The 24,852-nt window shown below is 46.0% G+C and overlaps 1 protein-coding gene across 3 annotated transcripts in view; it reads right to left on the bottom strand.

Moving 5' to 3' along the window:
* Positions 1-24,852, bottom strand: part of Ezh1 (enhancer of zeste 1 polycomb repressive complex 2 subunit) — a 37,471-nt gene that overhangs the window by 2,057 nt on the left and 10,562 nt on the right. For 2 of the 3 annotated variants that reach the window (XM_050156642.1, XM_050156643.1), the window contains 18 exons: positions 23,465-23,585; positions 23,215-23,343; positions 20,845-20,964; positions 19,521-19,641; positions 17,045-17,221; positions 15,844-15,946; positions 14,933-15,096; positions 14,500-14,591; positions 9,591-9,771; positions 8,914-9,110; positions 7,910-8,001; positions 6,752-6,792; positions 6,096-6,221; positions 2,459-2,637; positions 1,855-1,950; positions 1,433-1,514; positions 713-793; positions 90-174 (listed from right to left, as the gene is read on the bottom strand). In XM_050156642.1, the coding sequence (XP_050012599.1) occupies positions 90-174; positions 713-793; positions 1,433-1,514; positions 1,855-1,950; positions 2,459-2,637; positions 6,096-6,221; positions 6,752-6,792; positions 7,910-8,001; positions 8,914-9,110; positions 9,591-9,771; positions 14,500-14,591; positions 14,933-15,096; positions 15,844-15,946; positions 17,045-17,221; positions 19,521-19,641; positions 20,845-20,964; positions 23,215-23,343; positions 23,465-23,581 (2,183 nt within the window). In that variant the 5' untranslated portion in view covers positions 23,582-23,585. The remainder of the gene's footprint in view (positions 1-89; positions 175-712; positions 794-1,432; positions 1,515-1,854; positions 1,951-2,458; positions 2,638-6,095; positions 6,222-6,751; positions 6,793-7,909; positions 8,002-8,913; positions 9,111-9,590; positions 9,772-14,499; positions 14,592-14,932; positions 15,097-15,843; positions 15,947-17,044; positions 17,222-19,520; positions 19,642-20,844; positions 20,965-23,214; positions 23,344-23,464; positions 23,586-24,852) is intronic. The other variant, XM_050156644.1, reaches the window with a different exon arrangement.

Raw genomic sequence — 24,852 nt, forward strand, 5'->3', positions numbered from 1 at the left:
GTACAGAGCCTCTCCTCCACCCACCGGAGCGGCACTAAGCCCCACAGCAAGCCTAACAGCCACTCCTGCCTCAATCCCAACCACCTCACCTATAATCAAAGAAGAGCTCTTCACCAGCCTGAATCGCTCTCTTGGCAAAGATCCCAATGCGGTGATCTCCGTTCACCATGACCACTGCAGAGAGAGGACAGAGCACTACAAGCCTGTGCTTAGGATTCTGTGCTGACTCTCTCCAAATTCCCAGTACAATCAAATGGAAGTAGAATGTAATCATGGCAGCACCTGTCTCTCTGCTTTTGAATGTGCTATTGTAGCCGGTGACTTTGGGGGAATAGTGACCTTTAAATCATGATTGTGGGAAAGCATTTTAAATGTAGTCAATGAAAAATGCAAAATACGAAATTGGGAGGCCTAAAATGATGTCAGCTGTCAATCATGAGCATCCTTGAAAAAAAGTGAATGATGAGCCAGGAGGCAGGGGCTCATGCCTTTAATCCTAGCACTCAGAAGAGAGGGCAGGCAGAGCTGAGTTGAGGCCAGGCTGGTCTACAAAGCTAGTTCTAGGACAGCCAGGGCTACACGAGAAATAATATCTCAACCAACCAAACAACAACAAAAAAACAAAAATCAAAGAGTTGAATGATGGATAAAAATGATAGTGCATGAGGTATATAGCCCACCCCACTTCCTAGGTTACAGAAGACTCACTCACCTTTGGCATAACAGTTGGGGTTCACTGAATGGTTTGCAAAGCGAATTTTGTTTCCTTTCCGGGTAGCATCCACTACAAAATCTACATGACATAAATCAAAAGAACATCATGAGTGTCCCAGGAAACTCTACACTTCTGTTCTTCTGGGGGGATGGACAGTCAAGTTCTATCTGTGGCCCAGGGTGGCCTAGAGCAGATGGCATAATCCTATTCCTTAGCCTCCCTAGTGCTGTGATTACAGGTACGTGCCGTTAGACCCATTTTTGCTTGTCACCTGCAGCTCAGGCTGGCCTCAAATTTGTGGTATTTCTTTTGTCCCGGCCTCTAAAGTGCTGGGAATACAGGTGTGACCCATGTGCCCGGCTTCAATTCCACACTTCTTTAGCTCTAGTTTAAAGTCAGTTAAGTGGCAACAGAAACAATTTAGTCCAATGGGAATGTGAAGCCCAGAATAGCAACAGGAGATGGGACAAACACATGGCCTGCCTGCTCTCTCCCACCTACTGGGTAGGGTAACTTCTCAAGTGGAAGTGCCCTGTGTTCCCATTCCAAATACAACTCAGAAATGAACCAGAGCCTATGGGCCTTCCAAGTTCAACCACAGCTTGAAGTATCTGTTGGCCAGACTCAGCCTGACCTGAACCTGGAAGAGAGCAGAGGCTGCTAGCTGTAAAGGCTTGCACATGATCACTTTGGTATAAAAGGGAGGCCATGTCATACCATTGTTGAGATTGAAGAGGAAGCTGGACATATATTTATCATAGACCTTCCCTCGCCGATCAGCCTCATCCTGAGAGATGAGCTGGAGGAGTAGACAAGGAACAAGAAGATGTCAGGCTGCCTGCTCAAGGTATACCTGTCTGAGCTGAGAGAGGCAGTGTGGGACAGCATGTCAGGCCACACTAGGCCCATCTCCACCCAGGCTGGCCAGGTGAAGGTTGGGGAGAGCCAGACACCAGTGCTTGACAAACCGTGGTTTGTTTCAGGACTGCAATCAGTTCTGTGGGATCCCCTGAGAGGCCACATGAAGATTGGGCTGAGTTATTTAGAGATTAATTCACAGAGCCTAACCCACAGAAAATCCGAGAGCGTCTTGTCAGCCCCTTCCCAGTAAGAATGTGGGCTGAACCTGGAGCACTCACCTCACCACAATATTCAGAAATGAATTCATTCTTCTGCACAGACTCCTTGATGAAGGTGCCCCATCCGGCCACATCAGAAGGGGCCAGCAGCAGGTGCTGGGGGAGAGGGAGGCGAGCCTTAGAAGACAGGGCGGGTGTGAGTGGGCGTGGGTGCTGCATGTGCACGTGTGTGATGGGGGTGCGTGGAAAGAACTACCAACTGCCAGGGGAACATGAGAACAGAGACAGCCCAAACCATTCTGCTCTTGGGGGTAAAAAACAAGAAGCAGAAGTGGTAAAGGAAACAGGACACTTTCTTCCTCTTCCTTGGGGACCTCCTGGGCTGAGTCCCGGCATACACTGCAATGTAGGAGGTAGAAGGGGCAACGCTGGGGCTGGGAGTGCAGTCCAGTGGTAAACTGCAAAGTCTTACACCAGAACGTGAGCATCCACAGCGCATACCGCTCTGCTCCTTTTGGTAGGATGGAAAAGTTGATTAATCTGGCCACTGACAGAATCTGTCAAACACTTTCACATACAAACCCCCTGAGGAGACAATGGGACAAGGACACCTGGGACCATTTCCTCTTTCCCACTGTGATCTTGACCCAAAAAAAGACCTCACCTTTTTGAGGCCACGCTGGATGCTGCAGTTTTTGCAAGACACCACCTTACAGTCCCAGTGCTCTGAGGCCCCACAGGTGAGGCACAAGTCAGGGTCACACTCCCGCACTGCCAGATAGCAAGGACACTGCTTGGTATTGCACTGAGTCTTACAGCGACAACCGGGAAAACGGTTCTGGCCTGAGTGGGGAGAGGGGGACGGTTAGGAAGGAGGCCCACACCGATCAGAACTCAGGGACAGCAGAGAAGTAAAGGTGACATGTTCAAGACTGTTGGCAATCTGGCCTTTCCCCCCTCAGACGATGAAGTACCTCCTTCAGGGCTCAGGAGATGGCTTGATTGGTAAAGTTCTTGCCATGTAAACATGAAAAAGAGAATCTGATCCACAGAAACCACATACAAAAGCCAGGCATGGCAACACCTATGCTCTTGTAACCCCAGTGCTGGGAAGCCAGCGACAGTGGATTCCTGGAGCTCACTAACCAGACAGCCTTACCCTAATAAGCAAGCCCTTAGCTCCAGTGAGAGATCCCACCAGTTAAGTGGCTCCTGAGGAATGACACCCAAGGCTGACCTCTGGCTGCACATGCACATACATGCACACGCACCAGCGTACTCACACAGATACACACACTATGAACTAATTCCCAACATTCAAGTCCAACAGACAATAGAGCAGGTATGACTTGTTTGGTGTCACCTGGAGATTCCCCAACAGGGTTCCCCTCTCATTCCTGTTGACAGAATTTAGAAGCAAGGTGGAGAGAACCCCAGAGAAAATGAAATCAGTGCTTTTCACAGTAAATCCTCATCAAAACAAGTATCATTTTGAGAAGCGAATGCATCCGCTCTGCGCTGCCCTCCATCCGCAGCCCTCCCCAGCACTGGCACTTTATCTGCTGTGGCTAAGATCATTATCTGTTCCCTGTGAGGTGACAATCACAGCCTGCCTGGGCCCTGCCTTGTGCAAGCCCAGAGGCTGCCATCAACTGCACAGCCCGAAGCAGGAAAGGTGAGTACTGCTGACCCCCGACTCCTGTCTCTTACCAGATAATATGCAAGCATGTATATGTGTACACAATTATTTTTTAGGTTTATTTATACATAAAATATAATACACACACAGACTTATTTATATTTTATGAGTGTATGTGTATGCCTGCTTTTTTTTTTTTTTTGGTTTGTTTTTGTTTTGATAGGGTTTCTCTGTGAGACAGTCCTGGCTATCCTGGAACTTGCTCTGTAGACCAGACTGGCCTTGAATGCAGAGATCCACCTGCTTCTAACTCCTGAATGCTGGGATTAGAGGTGTGTGCCTGGTTATGTATGTGCAACACATGCATGCAGTATCCATAGAGGCCAGAAGGTGGGGTTCGATTCCCCCTAAGCTATAGTTATAGGTAGCTGTGACAGTGCTAGGAACAGAACCCAGGTTTTCTGCTTTTAACTGCTGAGACATCTCTCCAGCCCCCACATACTTACTTTTTTTTTTTTTTTTGGTTTTTCGAGACAGGGTTTCTCTGTGGTTTTGGAGCCTGTCCTGGAACTAGCTCTTGTAGACCAGGCTGGTCTCGAACTCACAGAGATCCGCCTGCCTCTGCCTCCCAAGTGCTGGGATTAAAGGCGTGCGCCACCACTGCCCGGCCACATACTTACTTTTTAATTTTAATTATATGCACGTATCTATCTGTGGGTGAGCAAGCACACCTGAGTGCAGGAGCCCTTGGAGACCAAAACATGGCATCAGCTCCCTTGGAGCTAATGTTGTATTTCATTATGAGCTGTCTGATTATGGGTGCTGGGAATTAAACTTGGGTTTTCCACAAGAATAGTATTGCACTTTTACCCATTCCAGCTCCTACTAAGAGATAGACTCCTCGGCTAAGTATGGTAGTACATGGCTTTAATCTCAGCATTCAGGAGACAAAGGCAGGTATATCTCTGTGAATTTGAAGCCATCCAGGACTGCGCAGTGAAACCCTGCCTCAATAAAAAACAACAACAAAATAAAATAAATTCCAGCTAATATGAAAATGTTGAAATGAAGGCTCTTTACTCTGTTCCATTAATATATGATAAAAAATGTGTTCTAAAGAATTCTAGCTGGGGTAGGTACAGACAGAGGGCTTCCCTTGCAAGTATAAGGTCACAACCGATCAGTCTTCAGCTATTAAAAAAACATGAAGAATTCTCTATCGGTCCAGTGTGATGGCACACACCTGTAATTTCGGCAGTAAGGAGGTAGGGGCAGGAGAATCAGGAGTTCAAGGTCTGGGCCTGGGTTATCGAAAACTCTCAAAATAATTCTGTGTGTATTTTAGGTAAGAGGACAGACAACACAGGAAGCAGTGCTCTCCTTCCATTATGTGGTTCCAGGGATCTAACCCAGGCTTCCTGGCAAGTTTGTTTGCTGCCTTTACCTGCTGAACCACCTCACCAGACCTCGTTTTTCTTTTCTTTCCTTTTTCCTTCTCTCCCTTCCCCTCTTCTCTAGTTTTCTCTTTTGAGGCGGGGTTTTAGTATAGATTCAAGCAATCCACCTGCCTCTTTCTCCCAAGGCTAGGTAATACCATATCCACCTAAACAAAACTGGAGGTGGTGGGGGTTGTTGAAATATGGTTTCATTAGTAGCGCAGGTTGGTCTTGAACTCTGCTCCTCCTGCCTCAGATTCCTACAGTGGCGTTCCAGACCTAGTTAGTTACACACTACCACACTCAACCCATATAACCTTTTTTTTCCACTTTTATTTTCATTTATGTATGTGTGTATGTCAAGTGTGCGTGGATGCCCGAGGATAGAAGGTGTCAGATTTCCTGGAGACGAAATTACAAGTGGTTGTGAGCTGCCTGACATGGATGCTGGGAGCCAAACTCAGGTCCTCTGGAAGAGCAGAAAGTGCTCTTAACCACTGAGCCACCTCTCCAGCCCCAACACTTTTAAAAACAGCATCCTAAAGAGGAGACTGTGAGTGCACCTTAGGAAAGCTTCTGCTTCACTTCTCCCCAGAAGGAGACGACTTTCTAGAATCCCTGACTTTCATAGCTAGAAAGGTGGCACATACCTGTAATCTCAGCTATCTAAGCGGTGGACAAAGGAAAATACAGAAAGGAGCGGGGGGAGAGGGAAGAGAGACTTTGTAAGCCTAGGACTTGGGTGCTTTATAAAGTAGAAAAGGGGTTCAAGGCCAGCCTGGTCTACGTAGTGAGAACTTGTCTGAAAACTGAAATCATCACTGTGCTGGCTGGGCTCCCTGATGTGAGCTCTGCCTGGCAACGGTGGTCAGCAGCGGGGGAACTGACTACTCCTCCAGCACCCACACAGTGGCTCACGATGGTCTGTGACTCCAGTTCTAGGGAATCTGACTCCCTTTTCTGACCTCCTTGGACAACAGGTATGCCCACAGTGCAGACATACATGCAGGCAAAACACTTATATACATAAAATAATAAAATAATGTTTTAAAATTAAAAATAGTACCAACCAATCCCCACAACTATTCCAGATGGCTCACACCTCCCTTCCCTGCGGGACGCCTGAAGCACAGCAAAGGTCTACAGGCAGCTACGGGGCAGGAGGGAGCCTGGGCACTCAAAGGCCACCACTTTGGTAGATGATGGTGAAAGCAGGGTGCTCTTACAGTCTGGGCTGCACTGGCAGAACTTCTCACAGAAATTCTGGGTCATGATGCAGGGGCAGGTGCTGTCACAGGGCCGGTCCGGGTGGTCACAGGGTTGGTAGTTATACACCTGTGTAGAAGAGTTATCTAGAAGAGAGTAGAGAAGAACACTGTGACTAGGCTCCCTTGATGCTCTACCCTCAAGTCAAACGTGACCTTGGGCACACCGAGCACACGACAGGACCAGTACACAAACATCTGCTTTGAGGGCGGGGTATGGAGATGGCCTGCGATAACAGGGTACCTACTCTAAACATGAAAAGAGGTCTGGCCCTGGCAAACAGCACACTAGGAAACTCAGAGACCACAAGGCCGTAAGTTTATCTCCTGAGAGGGTATCTCAGCTGTAGCCACTGGCTCAGCCCTTGAGATGCTGCAAAGAAATCTACAATCTGCAGAAGCAGCGAAGCAGCCAGGGTCAACTGGAGAGCTATAGGTGTGGCAAGGTGATAACCACAGGGTGAGGTCTCAGTCTGAACTTTGTGTGTGTGTGTGTGCGCGCATGTGCGCTCCTGTGCTCGTGCGTGTACACATGCAGGATGAAGCCCATCACCCTGAACATGATAATCACATACTCTACTCTGATCTATCCCCTACCTTTCTTCAACCGAACTTACCTTTCTTCAGCTGAATTTTTCTGCAGTGTGCGGCCCACAACCTAGGAGAAAGAGAGCGAGGATAGGTTTGCGTCGTTGTCTTCTGTAGATGCAGACAAACGACAGGGTGCCCTGCTCTGTGGGACAGTCTAACGACTGCAAGGTACCTTTCTAGAGTTCCTTAGCAGGAGGTACCTACCCTGGTATGCAGAATCTAGAGCCTGTCTAACAAAGCGAAACTCACAAAGTTGTCTTTTATCACACCATTGCTTCTTCCTCTTCCTGCCTTCTCCCCTTAGCTAGGCAGAGCTCTAAGCTGCCAGGTGGGAAAGCCTTTCAATGAGAAACCTGACAGGGAAGAAGGACAGGACTTCCTTTGCAGCTGGAGCTAGAGTCACCCCCTTTCTCTGGTTGGTAATACACATCAGGGAACCCAGCCATCAGAGTGATGATTTCATTTTTCAGACAAGTTCTCACTGTGTAGACCGGCTGGCCTTGAACTCACAGAGGCAGATCTGCCTCTTCCTCTCAAGTACTGGAATTAACCGTGCACAGCTATTAATTTCCTTTAACTTCCAATCAATAAACACAGTTATGTAACTCTGAAAAATAACACGTATAAATATATAAAGAAAAGGAACAAGCCAGGTGGTGGGGACACACACCTTTAATCCCAGAACTTGTGAGGCAGAAGCAGATGGATCTCAGTGAGTTCAAAGTCAGTTGGGTTTACAAACTGAGTTCCAGGATAGCCAGGGCTACACAGAGAAATCCTGTCTCAGAAAACAAGCAAACAAACAAACAACAACAAAAAACAAAACAAAAAGAAAAAAAAGGAACAAATTACTCAAAGCTGGTAAGTGGGGATGATGGTCAACGCCCAAGAAGGGGAAACAATTTTAGTGTAGAGCTACAGCCCCCACGTCCTACTGGCGAGAAACTCAGAAGAAAAGTCAGACAGCTAGCTCAAGAGTCCTCAGCGTGGGCAACAGGGAGGGGATGGCCCTAGTCACAGATCCTCAGGGAGTGCTGAGGACACTGGCTGCCATCTGAGTGTCCCGATAGGATGGGTGGGCTCTGCCCAGTGCAGTGAGTGGCAAGAGGGGGGCAAGGGCGGCACCGAGGGGAGGCGGGCAGACCACAGACAACCCGCCCAGAAGAGTTCGTTGTCAGCCTTGCCTGTGTTTCCTTTTCTTCTTCTGGGAAGGGTTCATGAGCTCATCTGTTGGCAGTTTCAGGATAAGGGCCTCCTTGACTGCAAACTGAAAGACCTGGAAGAGAAACCAACCGGACCTGTCACACTGCCGGGGCCAGGTGACCAGGCAGGTGACTGAGCAGGTGCTGGGCTTGAGAAGGATCTGGGCTTCATAAACAGCTAACTTGGGCATCTTTTTAGTCAGGGAGAAACAGGGTGCGGCTGGGGTCCCTGGCTCTGAAGGTTTACTTAGACTCAGGAGGCAGAATTACTAAACACAGCACTGCTGCCCACTGGTTTTCATCCTCCACTCTGCCTCTTTCAGGAAGGGAACTGCAGATGCCTTTTGCGGCCTGATGGGAAGGGTATCCCTGGCTAAGCACTAGCTCCCTCTGTTGGCAGAAAGGTAGCAGACCCCTGGCTGTCCATCACGGCAGCACCTCAGCAAGGCTTCATCCTTTATAGCATTTTTGTTTCCTCTCCCTGTCTTCTCTATTTATCCCCTTTGGACTATGGAGCCTTCTGATATCCTGCAAAAACTATAAACAGTACCAGGAAAACATTCCTTTAAAAAACACATAAATTCTACAGACTTTTAGGTTAAGGAACCTGTGCTGTGGAGTGGCAGGATGGCTCAACAGGAAAAGCTATTGCCAGGCAACAGTGATGACCTGATTTCAGTCCACAGATCCTATTGTTTAAGGAAAGGACCAGCTCCCAAAAACTGTTCTCTGCCCTCCAAGAACTGCTATGGCACGTGCACATCACACACTATACACCACACACACACACACACACACACACACTGCACAGGGCAAGGAAGAGAGCAGATGGTTTGTGATCGAGGCCTCTCCATGATCTAGAAGGAGACGTGTACAAGACACTGAACCAAGACACTTTCTGTCTGGACACAGCCTGCTAAGATGGGAGAGGAGATCGGCAGTGAGAAAGGAGGGCCCACATCCACCCTGCTGCCCCCAGGAAGTACCTGCTTGCATGTCTTTGTCCCCAGAAGCCTGGCTATTGAGCAGAAGTTGTTGAAGTAGGTGCCATGGAAGACTCGGAAAAGAGATTCTTCAGCCCCAGTCCACTCCACAGGCTCCGAGGGGGCTTCCACAACACAGAGCTGAGGTGGGGCTGGACTGGCTTTCTGTTTTGTGGGGGTCTGACAGCGAGAGTTAGCCTCTGGGCAAGGAAGAGAAACATAAACGTGTGGAACGCAGCTGTTGGCCCTGTGCCGGAGCATGTCACTAATCAGAATGGAAACATTGGCCGTTCCACTCCAGGGACACTCCTGTAAATCCAGGCAGTCAGCAGAGTCACAACAAGTTTGAAGCTAGCCTAGCCTACACAATGTGAGTGTGCTCACACTTCTGTGTGTGTGTGTCTGTGTGTGTGTCTGACTTTCATTGCTTCAGGTAAATCAGTAGGAAGAGAGTTTTTTTTTCCTTTTTTGGTTTTTCAAGACAGGTTTTCTCTGTATAGTACTGGCTGTACTCACTCTGTAGACCAGAGTACTGGCTTCAAACTCAGAGATCCACCTGCCTCTGCCTCCCGAGTGCTAGGATTAAAGGCGTGCGTCACTACCACCACCCAGCAAGAATTAACAGTTTCTAAAAGGTATAAATATTAAGAGCTGGACATTGACCCTGGTCATTTGTTTACCTGAAGAGCTGGAGGCCCAGTCATTGCCTGTGTCCCTGTCACTGTCTCCTTCTTTAGTCTCAGCCATAGCAGAGGCAGATGTGTTGGAGCAGGACGCGCTGACCACATGGTGCCTTCGCCGCCGGCGCCCAGAGCACTTGGACCGAGGGTTATGGAGCATGGCATACTCCTTTGCTCCTTCCTGTGGTGAACACATTACAGGTAGGAAATAGGGACAGGCCCAGGGTCTCCAGGCTGATGCCGCCATCACAAAACTTCATCTGTAAAGGAACTTTGGTTTTATTTGTGCCATGTAAGTGTGAGCAGATTATGACGGTAGCCAAACATCCACAAAAATGGAAACACACATTTTCACAAAAGAAGTGCCATAGAATCTTTTTTTTTTTTTTTTTTGGTTTTTCAAGACAGGGTTTCTCTGTGGCTTTGGAGCCTGTTCTGGCACTAGCTCTGTAGACCAGGCTGGTTACTGAAACAGAGGCTTTGTGGCCACATGTGAAGAGCAGTCAGTGGCCTAGGGAAAGGAGCCCTGAATCCTGTATCTGCCCTAGAACATGGAGCAGGTTTCAGCAGGTTTCATCTGGTTCATTCCGTCTGACCTTGTTTCACCTGCAGATGTTCTTAAATCCCATATAACTAACAGTGAATGAATTTCATATATCACTCAAAGCTGAAGATGTATAGATTATATCTTTTAAGATTCTATGGCACTCCCAGCAACCACATGGTGGCTCACAACCATCTGTAATGAGGTCTGGTGCCCTCTTCTGGCCTGCAGGCATACACACAGACAGAATATTGTATACATAGTAAATAAATAAATATTTAAAAAATAAAAAAGATTCCTATAGCCGGGCGATGGTGGCGCACGCCTTTAATCCCAGCAGGCAGAGGCAGGCGGATCTCTGTGAGTTCAAGGTCAGCCTGGTCTACAAAGGCAGGCAGATCTCTGGGAGTTTGAGGTCAGTGTGGCTTGCAGAATGAGTTCCCGGCCAGCAAGGGAAACATAATGAGACTTTGTCTCAAAACAAACACGAAAAGAAGAAATGAATGATGGAATTATTTGAGGTAAAAACAATAAATAGCTAATAGCCAAATATGGTTTCTGACCACAGATATGAGTCTGAAAATGAAATCTAAACAGACAAGCTAGGATGTGGCTCACTGGAAGAAATGTAAGTAGTAAGTAGGATGCCTTGGACCTAATCCCCAAACTCCCCACACGTATCTAGATAAAGATAGAAAAATACTTCATGTCCAGGAAGGTCTTTTCGATTTCTTTATACGTTAAAAAAAAAAGTTCTTTGAGAGCCGAGTGCAAGCCTGACGTGGTGGTGACCCCAGCGTATGGAAGCAGAGACAGAGAATCAGGACTTTCAGGGCTAGCCTCATCTACACGAGTCTAGAGCTACACAAAACACTGCCTCAGAAAACCAATTTTCCCTCACACCAACACCCCAAAAAAGGTGGAGGCATGGTGGTGCATGCCTGTAATTCCAGCATTTGGGAGGCTGAAGCAGGCTCCTGAGTTCAGGCCAGCCTGAGCCATATTTGAGACTAATCTGAAAACAAAATGTTCTTAATAAAAAGCAAAACTTTTGGAGCACTTGCCTAGCAAGCATAGGATCCAAGTTCAATTCTCAGCACTGTTAAAAAAAAAAAAAGGTGAAGAAAAAAAATTACAAGCATTGGTTTCTCTCCAGACTGCTTAAATCCTCTGCCTTCCACTGAAGCCTTTAACAGACAAACAAGTGAGTTCTCAGCTAACACTCTGAAGCCTTGCTTTGGCTGGGCTAGACATCTTGTTATGATTAGACAGTCTGTAAAACACGAGCTGAGGGAAGAGAGCCCAGCGCGTTTGAATGTGTGCATCTGGCTATCGAAGTGGAACAGACAAGCGCAGGGTCTCAGAATGGTGACTCTGAGAAGGACGACGCCCTGTCAAGGGCTAAAATGTTGACAATGCATTGGGGAAAGACCTGGAATAATTAAAAAAAAAAGCATGGGCATGACTTAGATCAAGGCCTGAATCCCAAAAATGCTATAAGCATTTACTTTTTTAATAAACTGCAAAATATGTGACTTTAAAACTCCTAACTTCTTCCACTTTAGGGAGTTACCATGAGGATTAACAGACAACGCATGGTGGGGGCAGCAGAGGGCTTGATACACAGGGGACTTAAGGCGTGAGTTGGAGAAAGTTAATTTATTTTGCTATAACCATACAGCCCACTTGAGATGAGCAACAAGTAACGTTTGCTGCCATGTCCCTTCTGTTACCCTGCTAAAGATGTTCCCGAAGGCACTTGGCTTTCCACTGCAGTTTTAGCGATGGCAGAAACTGTATGTAGGTAATAATACATCCTTTGCCTGAGCTCAACCTATTATGTGCACAGCTGACTAGTGACCCTCCTCTGGGAGTCTGACTAGTACTATACCCCACCCACCCCCTCTCCAAGGTTACCTAGAGCAATTAATTATCTCACTGTAGATTTACAGAACCCGAGAATATCTGCTGGCCTTCAGTTAACACCAGTATATATTAAGTTTCCTATTATTGCTCAGTTTTGTGTATCACCTCACACAAATCATGTAGATTGCTGAGGTTTAAAAGCAGTATGTCCGGGCAGGTGGCTCAGTGGGTAAAAGTACTTTGCTACATAAACACTTGAGTTACACCCCTAGGACTCACATAGTCAGAGAGAACCAACGCCTCAAATTCTCCTCTGACCTCCACATGTACTATGGCACATGCAGAGTAAGTGACTGAAATGTGTCTGCCTTCAGAACTATAGAAACAAGCCTCAGAAGACCATGACCCACTGAGACATGCTAGTCAGCGAGAATAGGACACAGGCCCCAGATGACTAATTCCTCACTCAGCACACATCCTCCTGTTACTGCCTTCTTTTTCCGTTTTTTTGTTTGTTTGTTTGTTTGGAACTAGCTCTTGTAGACCAGGCTGGCCTTGAACTCACAGAGAGGCCTGCCTCTGCCTTCCAAGTGCTGGGATTACAGGCAGCTAGCCACCAGCCACCACCGCCTGGCTTCTCCCGTTACTGCTTTCCACCCATACAAGCACTTTGTGCTTCCGAAGGTCCTGATGTGGGATCCTCAGGCAGTAACCCCACCTCCATTGTAAGTAAAGACTGCTCTTTTGTTCCCAGCCACTTCAACCCAAATAATCACACAGAAACTATATTAATTAAAACACTGGCCAAAGACTCAGGCGTATTTTTAGCTGGCTCTTACATCTTAAATTAACCCATTTCTATTAATCTGTGTGTCACTACAAGGCTTATGGCTTACAGGTTAAGGGTCTGTTCTGGCATCTTTCTCCTTCAGCAGTTACATGGTGTCTCCTTGATTACACCTACTCTCTTTCTACATCTCTGTTCAGATTTCCTGCCACCAATGATGTACGGCTACCCCTTCAGCACATACTTCACCATGTCAAAGCCTTCTGTTCCCCAATCCTCCATCTTTGCCCCCACCAGCGTTTAGTAGCCAGAATGAACGAAGCAGGAAATGAACGGAGGCTGGTAGGAGAGAAGTGAACGGGTCTCCTTCTAAGAAGCTGTCCTTGGGAGTCACTTTTACTTCCCGTTCCCTTTGTATCCCCAGTTCCTTTACCCTCCTCTGCCCAACATTCTAAACTGCTAAATAATCTTGCTCTGCAGAATACCTGGGACAGAGAATGTTATTTTTTTTTAAATATTTATTTATTATGTATACAATATTCTGTCTGTATGCCTTCAGGCCAGAAGAGGGCACCAGACCCCATTACAGAAGGTTGTGAGACACCATGTGGTTGCCGGGAATTGAACTCAGGACCTTTGGAAGAGCAGGCAATGCTCTTAACCTCTGAGCCATCTCTCCAGCTCCCCAGAGAATGTTATTTATCTGTGTAGCACTGGGCATCGCCTCAAGGAAACTGTGTGGGTGACTCTGAAGGTTGGAAGCACTCTAACTACTCTATGGACTGGTAATCAGGAGGCTGAAGGCCACGGAGATGGGCCAGTCAGAGAAAAAAAGGAAGATACTGCCTGAATGACAAAGATTCTAGTCAGTATATGGCCTTCCTGCCCATTCCTTCTTCCCCTCCCTGTAAGCCCTCTGTGTCCCTGAGTTCCCTGAGAGGTTTTTCTCTTTTTTAAATAAGGTTTTACCAAGACAGTGTTTCTGTGTAGCACTGGTTGTCTGGAACTCTGCCCCCCAAGTACTAGGGGATTAAAGGCGTGTGCCACTACCTGGAGGTGGGGTCTTTAGGTGCCTGCCCCCATATCCTCAGGATGCAGTCAGCTTCCCACCATCTCTTTCTTATGTTCTAAGCACTGACTTCTGTGTGACGACCAAGCAGATGTGGGTCCACACTGTAACAGATCTACTCCCCTGAGATACACAGGAGATTTATACAGCCACAAAAGGCCTGTCCATCAGAGAGGGTCATGAGGGTGGACACAGAATCAATCCCTTCATGTGCTCTTCTTTCTGTGGTTCTAAGTATTTACAGAGACAACAAAAAAAGACAGTATGTGCATATAGGGGATGGACACACATGTGGACACAAACACACACACTTCATTTTTTTTCTTTGATGGTACTGGGGGTCAAGCCCAAGTACCCCAGCACTGACACCTATGTACAGCTCTCTTTGTTCTGAATGTAACAATAGTCTCAGACTAAGTAGGTGATATTTAGAGCAGAAAATCCTTTATTAATGTTCATCCAGTCTTACTCCATTACCCTTACAGGAAGACTACACCATCCTACCACGTCTGGGGAACTCCTTGAGACTCCTGCAGTGCTGTGAACTGGCTCACTTAGCTTGTGTTCCTAGACACAGAAAGTTCAGGGACCATTTCCTGCTCAACTTCAGTGTTAACAATGCCAGAACAGCTTAAGAACCTACCAGCAAAAGGAAGCAGTCTGTGCCACATGGTTCTGGTTCGATCTTGATTTCTTTGTTCTTGCGTTTATAGACGTTAGGAGTGGCGTGGAAAGCTGAAAGACAAAAAGCTGTAGTGTTTCCAAGGCTCTGTCCATTTGATAAAAGAGGGAGCAGGAAAACCGAGTGAGGAAGTTACAGCAGGTGTTGAAGTCATATAAAAGGTGACTGACAAAGTACACAGAATGTAGTTCTGATATCACCATAATCCTTTCAAAGCCAGAGAGGCACCAAGGGAGAATCATGGTTGGTTATTAGGTTGTACCTCTCATGCAAACCACAGCAGACTGTCACTGAGCAAATTCACAGAACCGGCCCTCTGTAAAGCCCTCACCAGAGCAGGAGCTGGGGCGCAGTGGGAGGAGGGGAACACTTCAAATACTGTAGCTGTACTCACGGTGGAGGAAGCAGTCGTATTTAAAGCAGCGCCGGCAAAAGAGGGTATGGAAAGAGTGCAGAGACTGCTCCCGCTGCACTGACTTGGCGTTGGGGCCATCGATGTTGGGTGTGCACTGAGGGGGAAGTGCATTGGGGTCTGACATCTCTGTCAGCTCTCGATACCTGTAAGAAAAGAGAGAATTCCTCTCGGGAACCTGTCTCCACTGTAGCAAGGGGATTGTCATCCAAGCCTGGTGGGCCAAGGGAGGAAGGGTGGTTTCTTTTTTTTTCTTGTTTTGTTTTTCGAGACAGGGTTTCTCTGTGATTTTGGAGCCTGTCCAGGAACTAGCTCTTGTAGACCAGGCTGGTCTCGAACTCACAGAGATCCACCTGCCTCTGCCTCACATACATACATACATACATACATACTTACTTACTTACTTATTTATTTATTTATTTGTTGTGTATACAATATTCTGTCTGTATATATGCCTGCAGGCCAGAAGAGGGCACCAGACCTCATTACAGATGGTTGTGAGCCACCATGTGGTTGCTGGGAAGAAGGGTGGTTTCTATAGGCTTGGTGGGGTAGGATGACCAAGTGGATACACCACTGTAATTCTGCAGGGCTGGGCATAAGTATCAAAGTAAGGAGGAGGTGGCGCTGGAGTATAGCACTGGAGTAAGTACCCAGAAGGAGAGAGTAAGACTTCTGCCCAGATGTCCTCAGAGTCTGTCACAGCATCATCCCTAACATGGCAAAGGGCACTGAGAGGTAAGTAGGCAAGAAAGTGTAGGCAAACCATGGCTGACTTATCATCAACAGGGCTTTCTATTAATCAAACCAACCAACCAACCCACCCACCCCAAGCTTGGACAGGAACTGGTCCACAGTCCTGGCGAAAGCTCAAGCGGAGCAGCTGTCCCTACCTCTCCTTCATGTCATCGGGGACGCCATTCTCAGGGAACATTGAAGCAATGGCACTGAAGATCATGTCATTTGGAAACTGCTTCTTGGAGTTCTTTTTGTTGCCTGAATTGGAAAGGACAGGAAATGCCTGATTGTAGACAGAGCTATCTGAACTTCTGTCTTTGTCACAGCACAATGACAAGAGCTGCCGGGCTCCTCCAAACATCCACTTATTGGTAACAAAGCCTACGGTCCCCTTAGAACCCAGAAGGGAGGAGGAGCTCGTGAAGAGCTGCAGAGAGCTGGATCGCACCATACCATCAGTGCTGAGGAACAAGGCTGGCACTGGAACCTTTCATAGAAAGAGACTATCCCTCGACATACAACAGAATAACATAGTAATTCAGTAATTCAATAGTTTCTTCTTTTGCTTTTATGTTTGTGGGATTCCAGATGTGTATTACCATGTATATGGGTGCATGCTTGCATATGTGGGCACATGTGAGGGTGCGCATGTATCTGCAGGTCTTGAGGTTAATGTCTGGAATCATCTTCCTCTACTGCTCTTCCACCTTATCCACTGGCCCAGAGTTTGAGAACATAGTCTCCCCAGACAGCTTGTCCTAAGGACGCCCTGCCTCCCTGCCTGCACCTTTGAAGGCAGGAATTACAGACCCATCCTGCATCTACATGGGTGCTGGGGATCTGGACTCTGATCCTCATGCTTGCAGAGCAAGAACTTGAACCACTGAGCTATCTCTGCAGTTCAGTAATATTGAATTAAATACTAGTAACATGGAAAATATTCATAAAATTAAACTAAGAAGATAAAAGTTTGTATCATGTACCCACACAATCTCAATCTTGTACGAGCATGCTGATTTATACATGTACAATTTAAAACCTACAAGGAATCGAAAATCTGATTACTCCTATGTAACAAGATTGTAGTGTAATTTTATTTTCTCCTTTATACCTTCCCAGATTTTCCAAACACATTAGAATTAGAAACTAAAAGCAGTGATTATTCTAGAAGTTTTTCTACTTTCTCATTCGGCTCGTTCACAGCCAGCTGAAACTATCAGTTAATGACTGTATTTCTCCTTTAAGTGGACCAATGAGAATCATAAATGGTCCTTAAAGAGCAATTATGCTTTAAGTTTTTCCTTCGTCCCTGTCCTTGTCAATTTCAAAACCGTCTGTAGAAGCAGAGCTATGCACCTTCCATGGCATGGCGTTTCCGCTTTCGTGTTACTGGCAGATCTTCTTTGCTGTCATCTTGCTTCCCATCGGAGGTGTCATTGTGCCCTTCCTCTTCGTCATCTGAATACTGATTGAGGGCATCCACCAGCTCCAGAAAGACAGCATCACTGATCAGAACAGACCCAGGGATCATCTCTAAAACACAAGGATAAAGGTGAACGTTGGTCACCTCTTGGTCACCTCGTACTCCATTCACTTTCCTAGGTAGTTTCTTTTTCCCTTCCTTTTAAGACAGGGTCTTCTTGTCAAGTGTGGTGGTGCACGCCTTTAATCCCAGCACTTGGGAGGCAAACTCTCTGAGTTTGAGTCCATATAGTGAGACCCCTTCTCAAAACAAAAAACAACAAAAAAACAAAAAAAACAAAAAAAAAACAGGTTCTCCTGTACCCCGAGCCAGCCTAGAGTACTGGGATTCCAGGTGTGTATCACCATGTCTGGTTTTACACAGTGCAAGCGCTATCAACTCAGACACATCCCCAGCATTTAGCAGGCACTGACTCCTGAGATTGAGGGATGTAACTCTATCATTTGATCAGCTCTAACAACTGCAACAGTTAGCTGGCTAGTAGAAAACTCAGAGATTTTATTTTTATTGGAATATTTCGTATCTGTGGTTGCTGTTAACAATGTATTATGGTTCAAAATTCTCAACAGCAAGCTGGGCACACACCTTTAATCCCAACATTCAGGAGGCAGAGACAGAGACAGGCAGATCTCAAAGTAAGTTCTGGATAGCCAGGGCAGTTAAACAAAGAAACCCTGTCTCCAAACAACAAACAATAACAACAAAAAAAAAGGTGTGCAGAAAAATAACAGCAAAGTGAAAATTCACTTGGCTTGCATCAACAGTGAATTCTCAATCAAGACAGCACTTTTTCCCAAAATCATACCTCATGGTTATACTGCAAGAATGTCTTTGAACACTAGAGGGTGCTGTGGACGTATAATATATTATAAGGTTAGCAAAATAGCACCCGAAATTGTCAAGAGTCAGTAGGGCTACAGGATGACAAATTCACGGGGAGTCCCTCCTCGTCACACTCTATCTTTAGTAGCGAGAACTGAACTCAGGACTGTGGACGAGCTCGACGTGCCCTCTACCACTGAGCTATACAGCCAGTCTTTTTTTCTGATTTGAGACAAGGTCTCACTAAGTTGCCCAGTCTGGCACTGAACTTTCTCTCTTAGCCTTAATCAGGCTTCAAATTTGTAATCCTCCTGCCCCAGCCTCCTGAGTCGCTGGGATTACTGTACCACCATGCCCAGACCCTCTTCCTATTTGTTATTCACTGATGACCTTTTCTAGAATTAAAACTAAGAGCTAGCAGCTGGGCGGTGGTGGTGCACGCCTTTAATCCCAGTATTCATGAGGCAGAGGCAGAAAGATCTCTGTTGAGGTAAAGGCCAGCCTGGTCTACAAGAGCTAGTTCCAGGACAGGCTCCAGAGCTACAGAGAAACCCTGTCTTGAAAAACAGAAAACAAAAAACCCAAAAACTAAGAGCTGGCAAGATGGCTCACTGGGTAAAGGCTGCCAAGCCTGATGACCTGAGCTCAATCCCTAGCGCCCACATGGTAGGAGAAAATCTACTCTCTGATCTCCACACCCATACTGTGGTATGTGTGGACTGCATCCCAAAATAAATGTTTTAAAACAAAATTTAAAAAGAATTACAGTAGCGGGCTGGAGAAATCCCTCAGAAGTTAAGAGGACCAACCCAGAGGACTCAGGTCCCAGCACCCACAGGGCTGCTCCCAACCTTCTGTAACTTGAGTTCAAGGGATTCACTGCCTTTTTCTGGTCTCCTTGGGCACTGCATGACATGGTGCAGATACAGGCAAATAAAACAAAAATAAATCTCAAAAGAATTACAACTGCCGGGGGTGGTGGCGCTCGCCTTTAATCCCAGCACTCGGGAGGCAGAGGCAGGCGGATCTCTGTGAGTTCGAGGCCAGTCTGGTCTACAAGAGCTAGTTCCGGGACAGGAACCAAAAACTACGGAAAAACCCTGTCTCGAAAAAAAAAATTACAATTAAGTTCAAATGCTTTGCTTTTATAAAATGAGGGTATTTAAGTCAATTTCTGAGAAATCCAGAGGATACCTGACCAAAGTGGTATGACGGAGGAGATGTTCAAGCTGGTCTCCGAGAAAGGGAAATAAATGAGAAACAAAATGGCCTCTGTTGGGCTCATGGAAAAGGTCAAAGATTAAATTCACTTGTTCAATAAACACTCTCCTAGCCACTGATTACTAGGTAATTCTTTTGGTGACCCAGCTCCTTCTGCAATTTAACTGGGATTTTAAATATGAAGTTCTAATCCCAAATCACATCCTGACACTGGAAGGTTCTTTAGCAAGCGTCCCCAGGGATGGTGACACAGCAAAGGCGGCAGCACGCAGGGAAAGTCTTCCCCGGCGACCCCGGCACCACTACCTTCTTCCCCATGAACTTTGCCATCGTAGTTATTGATCAGCTCCTCGATGAAAGTCTCATCTTCTTCCTTCACCTCGTCACCCATGTAGGGAATATTGCACAAAACCGTCTCATCTTCCACCTGCAGAAAACCAGATTGAGTCATGCCGCAAGTCACCCTGTCTCTCCTTTCCTATCCAAAGGAACATTTGCTGGGCTGTCCTTTCTTGGCCTCCCAGTCTTTGGAAAAAACCTCTGTGGACACAGACTTTCCATGCACTTTAAACATTAGCCATTTTGTTTTGCCAACAAAACCTCAGACAAAAAAAGACAACAGTACTCTCAGGGGAAGAAACAGTTTAATCAATATTAATGAATAATACTAAAAAAGAGAACTGAGACATACACCAAAGCTAAGCACACACTCTATCACTAAGTTACACCCAGGGCCAACCCAGTCATTCTTAAATCCCCAAGGATCAAGTAAAATCACTGGCAAGTTCTACAAGACCCCCTTCCTGTAGAGCTGTAACGGAGCTGGAGAGAGGATGAAGGACTGAATGAAGGCACCATTACCCACAGCCACCTCTGTTCTCTTGGCTGCCTTCATAGCACCTTGACGTTAGAGGATTCCAAAAGACCTGCTCCAACAGCAGAGCCGACAGTCTGCTTAAGCCTCAAGTGTCTGATTCAGCCATATTTAACTGTGACTAATATTACAAAGTTAGGTCAAAGTAGTAAGAAAATTAGGAGTCTTGTTTTATCTCGTTAATTAAGGCAAAAAAAGCAGCAGAGGTTTTTGTTTGTCTGGTTGGTTGGTTTCTGGTTCTTTCGAGGCAGGTTTCTCTGTAACAGTCCTGGTTTTCCTGAAACTTGCTCTGTAGACCAGGCTGGCCTCAAACTCAGAGATCTGCCTGCCTCTGCCTCTCAAGTGGTGGGACTAAAGGTGTGTGCTACCACACCCAGCCAAAAAGTATGTTTTAAAGGGCACCAAAATCTAACAGGATAGAGCAACCTGCAGTGTTTGTGTGTGTTGTGCACGTGCGAGTGTGCATGCTGTGGGACACATATATGTGGAGGTGAAGGACAACTGCAAGAGTCAGTTCTTTACTTCCCCCGTGGGTCCTGGAGATACAACTCAGGCTGTCAGGCAGGTGGCAGGTGCCTGTACTTGCTGAGGCTCTCAGTGGCCTAGAACGGATGTCATTTTAGAGTGAGCTACAATAATGCTCTGCTCTGGAGGTTCAAGCTTTGTGGAATGCCCGACAATCTTAAGAGACTGACACCGACCAGCATGAAACGAGAATACAGTTTATACAACTGCCACGGTGTTTCCAACACATACCATGAAGTTCTGCTGGAGAGGGGACCAGGAATACATGATGGGAACCAGCGCAACAGTGTTCAGAGACCTCATCAACATGTTCTGGCTGGCAAAACCCGGGAAAATGCTCTCTATGGTACACTGAAAGAAAAGCAGTGACACAGAGAAGGAACATAAGCACCCAAGTCAACAGAATCAGCTGTGAACCCACTGAGGGCTCCATGCCTATGAGACCCAGCTGTGGTGGTTCCATGCCTATGATCCCAGCATTGAGGCAGGAGAATTGCTGTGTGTTTGAGGTTAGGCTAGGCTACACAGTGAGTTTCAGGTCAGGCTAGGCTACAAAGCAAAACCAATAAAAACAAAACTATAAGAGAAACCCTGTAAAGCCAGGCAATGGTGGCACATGCCTTTAATTCTAGCATTCAGGAGGCAGAGGCAGAGGCAGGTGGATCTCTGAGTTTGAGGCCAGCCTGGTCTACAGACTGAGTTTCAGAACAACCAGAGCTACACAGGGAATCCTGTCTTGAAGAGGAAAGAGAGAGACAGACAGACAGACAAAGTTTCTTATATGAAGGGAATTGTGGTAAATTCATATTGTGGCTATGAAACAGACTTTTTGTGCTGTGTTTACTCAAGGAATAGGAAAGAAGAAATAAGCCTGAAAGTGATCTTATTTGCGGCTCATTTCTGATTCTTTTCTACACTCTTCGGGGGACTCTGTTTAGAGCTGGTGAATTGTGGTAAGGAATCAGAGTTACACAGAGAGAACCTGTCTTGAAAAAGTTAAAAAAAAAAAAAAGAGGGGGGGGGGAGACTGTAGCTTCCTTCCAAAAAGATCCTGATGGTTTCTTTCTTTTCCCTCTGTTAAGGTGCAAGATTACAGACATGAGTCCCACCCCAGTTATATGCAGAGGGATCCTAGGTTTCAGACGCCTAAGCAAGCACTCTACTGAGTCACACTACCATCGCTGAGTTTTTAAATCTTTTTAGATTTATTTTGAATTATGTACTTGAGTGTGTGTGTCTATACATGGGTGCAAATCAGTGTGGGTGTCTGCAGAGACTAGAAGTATCAGATCCCTGGAGCTAAAGTTACAAGGGTTGGGAGTCACCAAGGTGGGTTCTGGGAAGTGAACTCAGGGCCTCTGCATGAGCAGTGTGTGCTCTTAACCACCGAGACATGTTTCTAAATTCTTCTAAGCTACCAAGCTGGTAAAGGGTGTTGGCAGTAGCTCCTAAGGGAACCTTCAAACTGACGGCCTGTGGAAAGCAGGAGCTGTCTCCTCCTATTCACATCTGTGTCCCTCAGAGTTCAGCCCGATGCTTGTCATACTCAACAGATGCTCACTTCAACCAAAGTGTGGTTCTCCCAAAGGACCCCTCAAGTCCTAGGTAGTGAGATCAGGACTTTTTACTAAAAAGATCTGAATTTTGAATATAGCTGCATAGGTGATGGGGCCTTCGCATGGGGAAGCAAAGTGGTATACAAATTAGAGTCATATCTGGTTTAGGGAAGGATCATTGGTCTTATTACACTACTGGAGTTTTGTACTTAAAAATATTACCAGGCTGTCAAGATGGCTCATTAGGTAAAGAAGCTGACACCAAATTGGTGACCTAAGTTCAACCGGCAGGACCCACATGTGGAAGAAGAGAACTGACCTTTATGCATGATGACAAACACATGCACACACACAAACACGTATGTGAGCAAAATAAATAAATACATGCAATAAAAAATGAAAAGTAATACCTCTTTAAGAAGCTAGAATGCTTTTTGGTTGTTTGTTTTTCAAGATAGGGTTTCTCCGTGTAGCTCTGGCTGTTCCAGAACTTGCTTATATAGACTAGGCTGGCCTCGAACTCACAGAGCTCCACCTACTTCTGCCTACTGAGTGCTTGGATTAAAGGCGTGCGCCACCACTGTCCAGTTACTTTTTTCTTTTAAGGACAGGCTGTCCAGTAGCCAGGATGACTTCAAGCTAACTGTGTAGCTGAGGACAGCCTCAAACTCCTTATTCTCCTGCCTCTATCTCCTGAAATAGGTTGTGAAAGCATATGTCACTATATCCAGCTAGAATGCACTATTTAAAAAATAAACAAATGTATTTGTTCATAGTACGGCAGTCCCTCTGGTAAGCACACTTCTCTCCATTACCTAGGCGATCGTTTCCTAGTATCTAAGTACATTAGATACACCAAGTACAGGATGTCATCTAGCTTGAACACAACACCCAGGACAACAGACAGTAAATTTTTGTTTTTCTATGAAAAAGCCACAATTATATCCAAGAATCGAGGAGGACAACAGTCAAAATGGTCAATTTTCAAGCTATATTTATAACTTCATGTCCAAGGAGAAAGGAGGGCCAGCTTAGCCCAAAGTACCTTTTTGAGAAAAGGGTGTCCACTCACAGGCTTCATCGGCTGAACGGGCTGCACTCGAAGCTTCTTCCATTCTTCATTGAGGATCTGGGTTTTTTCTTGAACCTTTGCAAAATTTGCCACATACAAAGCCTAGCAAAGCCAAGGAAGAGACCATCAAGAGTCAACTCAGGTCTCAAAGGAGAAAACCCAGAGCCTGTACTTTGGAGACATGCACAGAGCATACAATCTTGCTCTTGGGAACCATTTTTACCTTCGCACCCATATTTGCCTGAAGCCGTTTGAGCTGCCGAAGCCGCATATACTCGGATTTCACTTTTCTTTTCCAGTAGGTGATGCATTTGGAAGTTGGGGGACTTGTAATATCCATTTTTCTGGACTCAGAGAGACGGATATGACACACAGCACTTGATTACATGGAAAGGAACATATTCTCTAACTCAATGAGTAAGGCCAATTATGTGTCTATACTCATTAAATTTGTGTATAAAAATGTACATCTGAAAACCCAAAATATATGAGTTTAAAATTTCAACTGAAAACAGTGAAAAATGTGAGCACCTATCATCCTTTAGTGACTGTTTTACACCTAGCACAGGAGCAGCATGGTGTGGCTCATTCGCAGAGATCCATTTAAAGTGTATGACTCTAGGTTCTAGCCTCAGCACCACAACAAAAACAAAAAGACTGTAGGGTATTACAGTGAATGTAATCTCATCACTTGGGTGACAGAGCAGGAGAATCAAGAGTTCAAGGCCGGCCTGTTCCACACAGCAAATGTCTCAAAAAATCAAAACTGAATGAAGTCGGGCAGTGGTGGTGCACATCTTTAATCCCAGCACTCAGGAAGCAGAGGCAGGCAGATCTCTGTGAATTTGAGGTCAGTCTGCTCTACAAAGTGAGTTCAGGACAGCTAAGGCTATACCGAGAAATCCGGTCTTGAAAACCAGAAACAAGCCGGGCGGTGGTGGTGCACGCTTTTAATCCCAGCACTCGGGAGGCAGAGGCAGGCGGATCTCTGTGAGTTCGAGGCCAGCCTGGTCTACAAGAGCTAGTTCCAGGACAGGCTCCAAAACCAAAAAAAAAACCGTGTCTCAAAAAACAAAAAACAGAAACAAACAAAAAACTAAAAACAATAACAAAAAATAAAACAGAGGATGATGCTCAGTGGCAGAATACTTGCCTGACAAAAACAACACAGTTACTAGGAACTTATTTATTTAGTTATTTATTTTGGACACGTGGATGGATACCTAGTCACTAAATTCAAAATGTTAAAGGATTTATTCTTATTATTTTCAATTACATGTATGCATGGGTCTGTGCATGTGCTAGTGCCTGCGTTTTTTCAGAGTATTCAGACTGTAAGCTGGAGACACAAGCGGTTATGAACAGCCTGATATGAATGCTGGAGCCAAAGCTACTCCTGTTAGAGTTACAAGCACAACTAGCTACCTGCAATTCCAGTTCCATGGGATCCAACACCCTCTTCTGGCCTCCAAGGCAAAGACACGCAGGCAAAACACTCATACACATAAATAAACAAATCTCTTAAAAAGAAAAGAGGAAATTTTTTATGATTTATTTTTTTCTGTGCATTGTGGTTGGATCTGTTTGAGGGTGTCAGATTCCCTGGAACTG

Source organism: Alexandromys fortis, unplaced genomic scaffold (genome assembly GCF_014885135.2).
Source record: "Alexandromys fortis isolate MF-2015 unplaced genomic scaffold, M_Fortis_MF-2015_v1.1 scaffold_31, whole genome shotgun sequence".
NCBI lineage: Eukaryota > Metazoa > Chordata > Mammalia > Rodentia > Cricetidae > Alexandromys > Alexandromys fortis.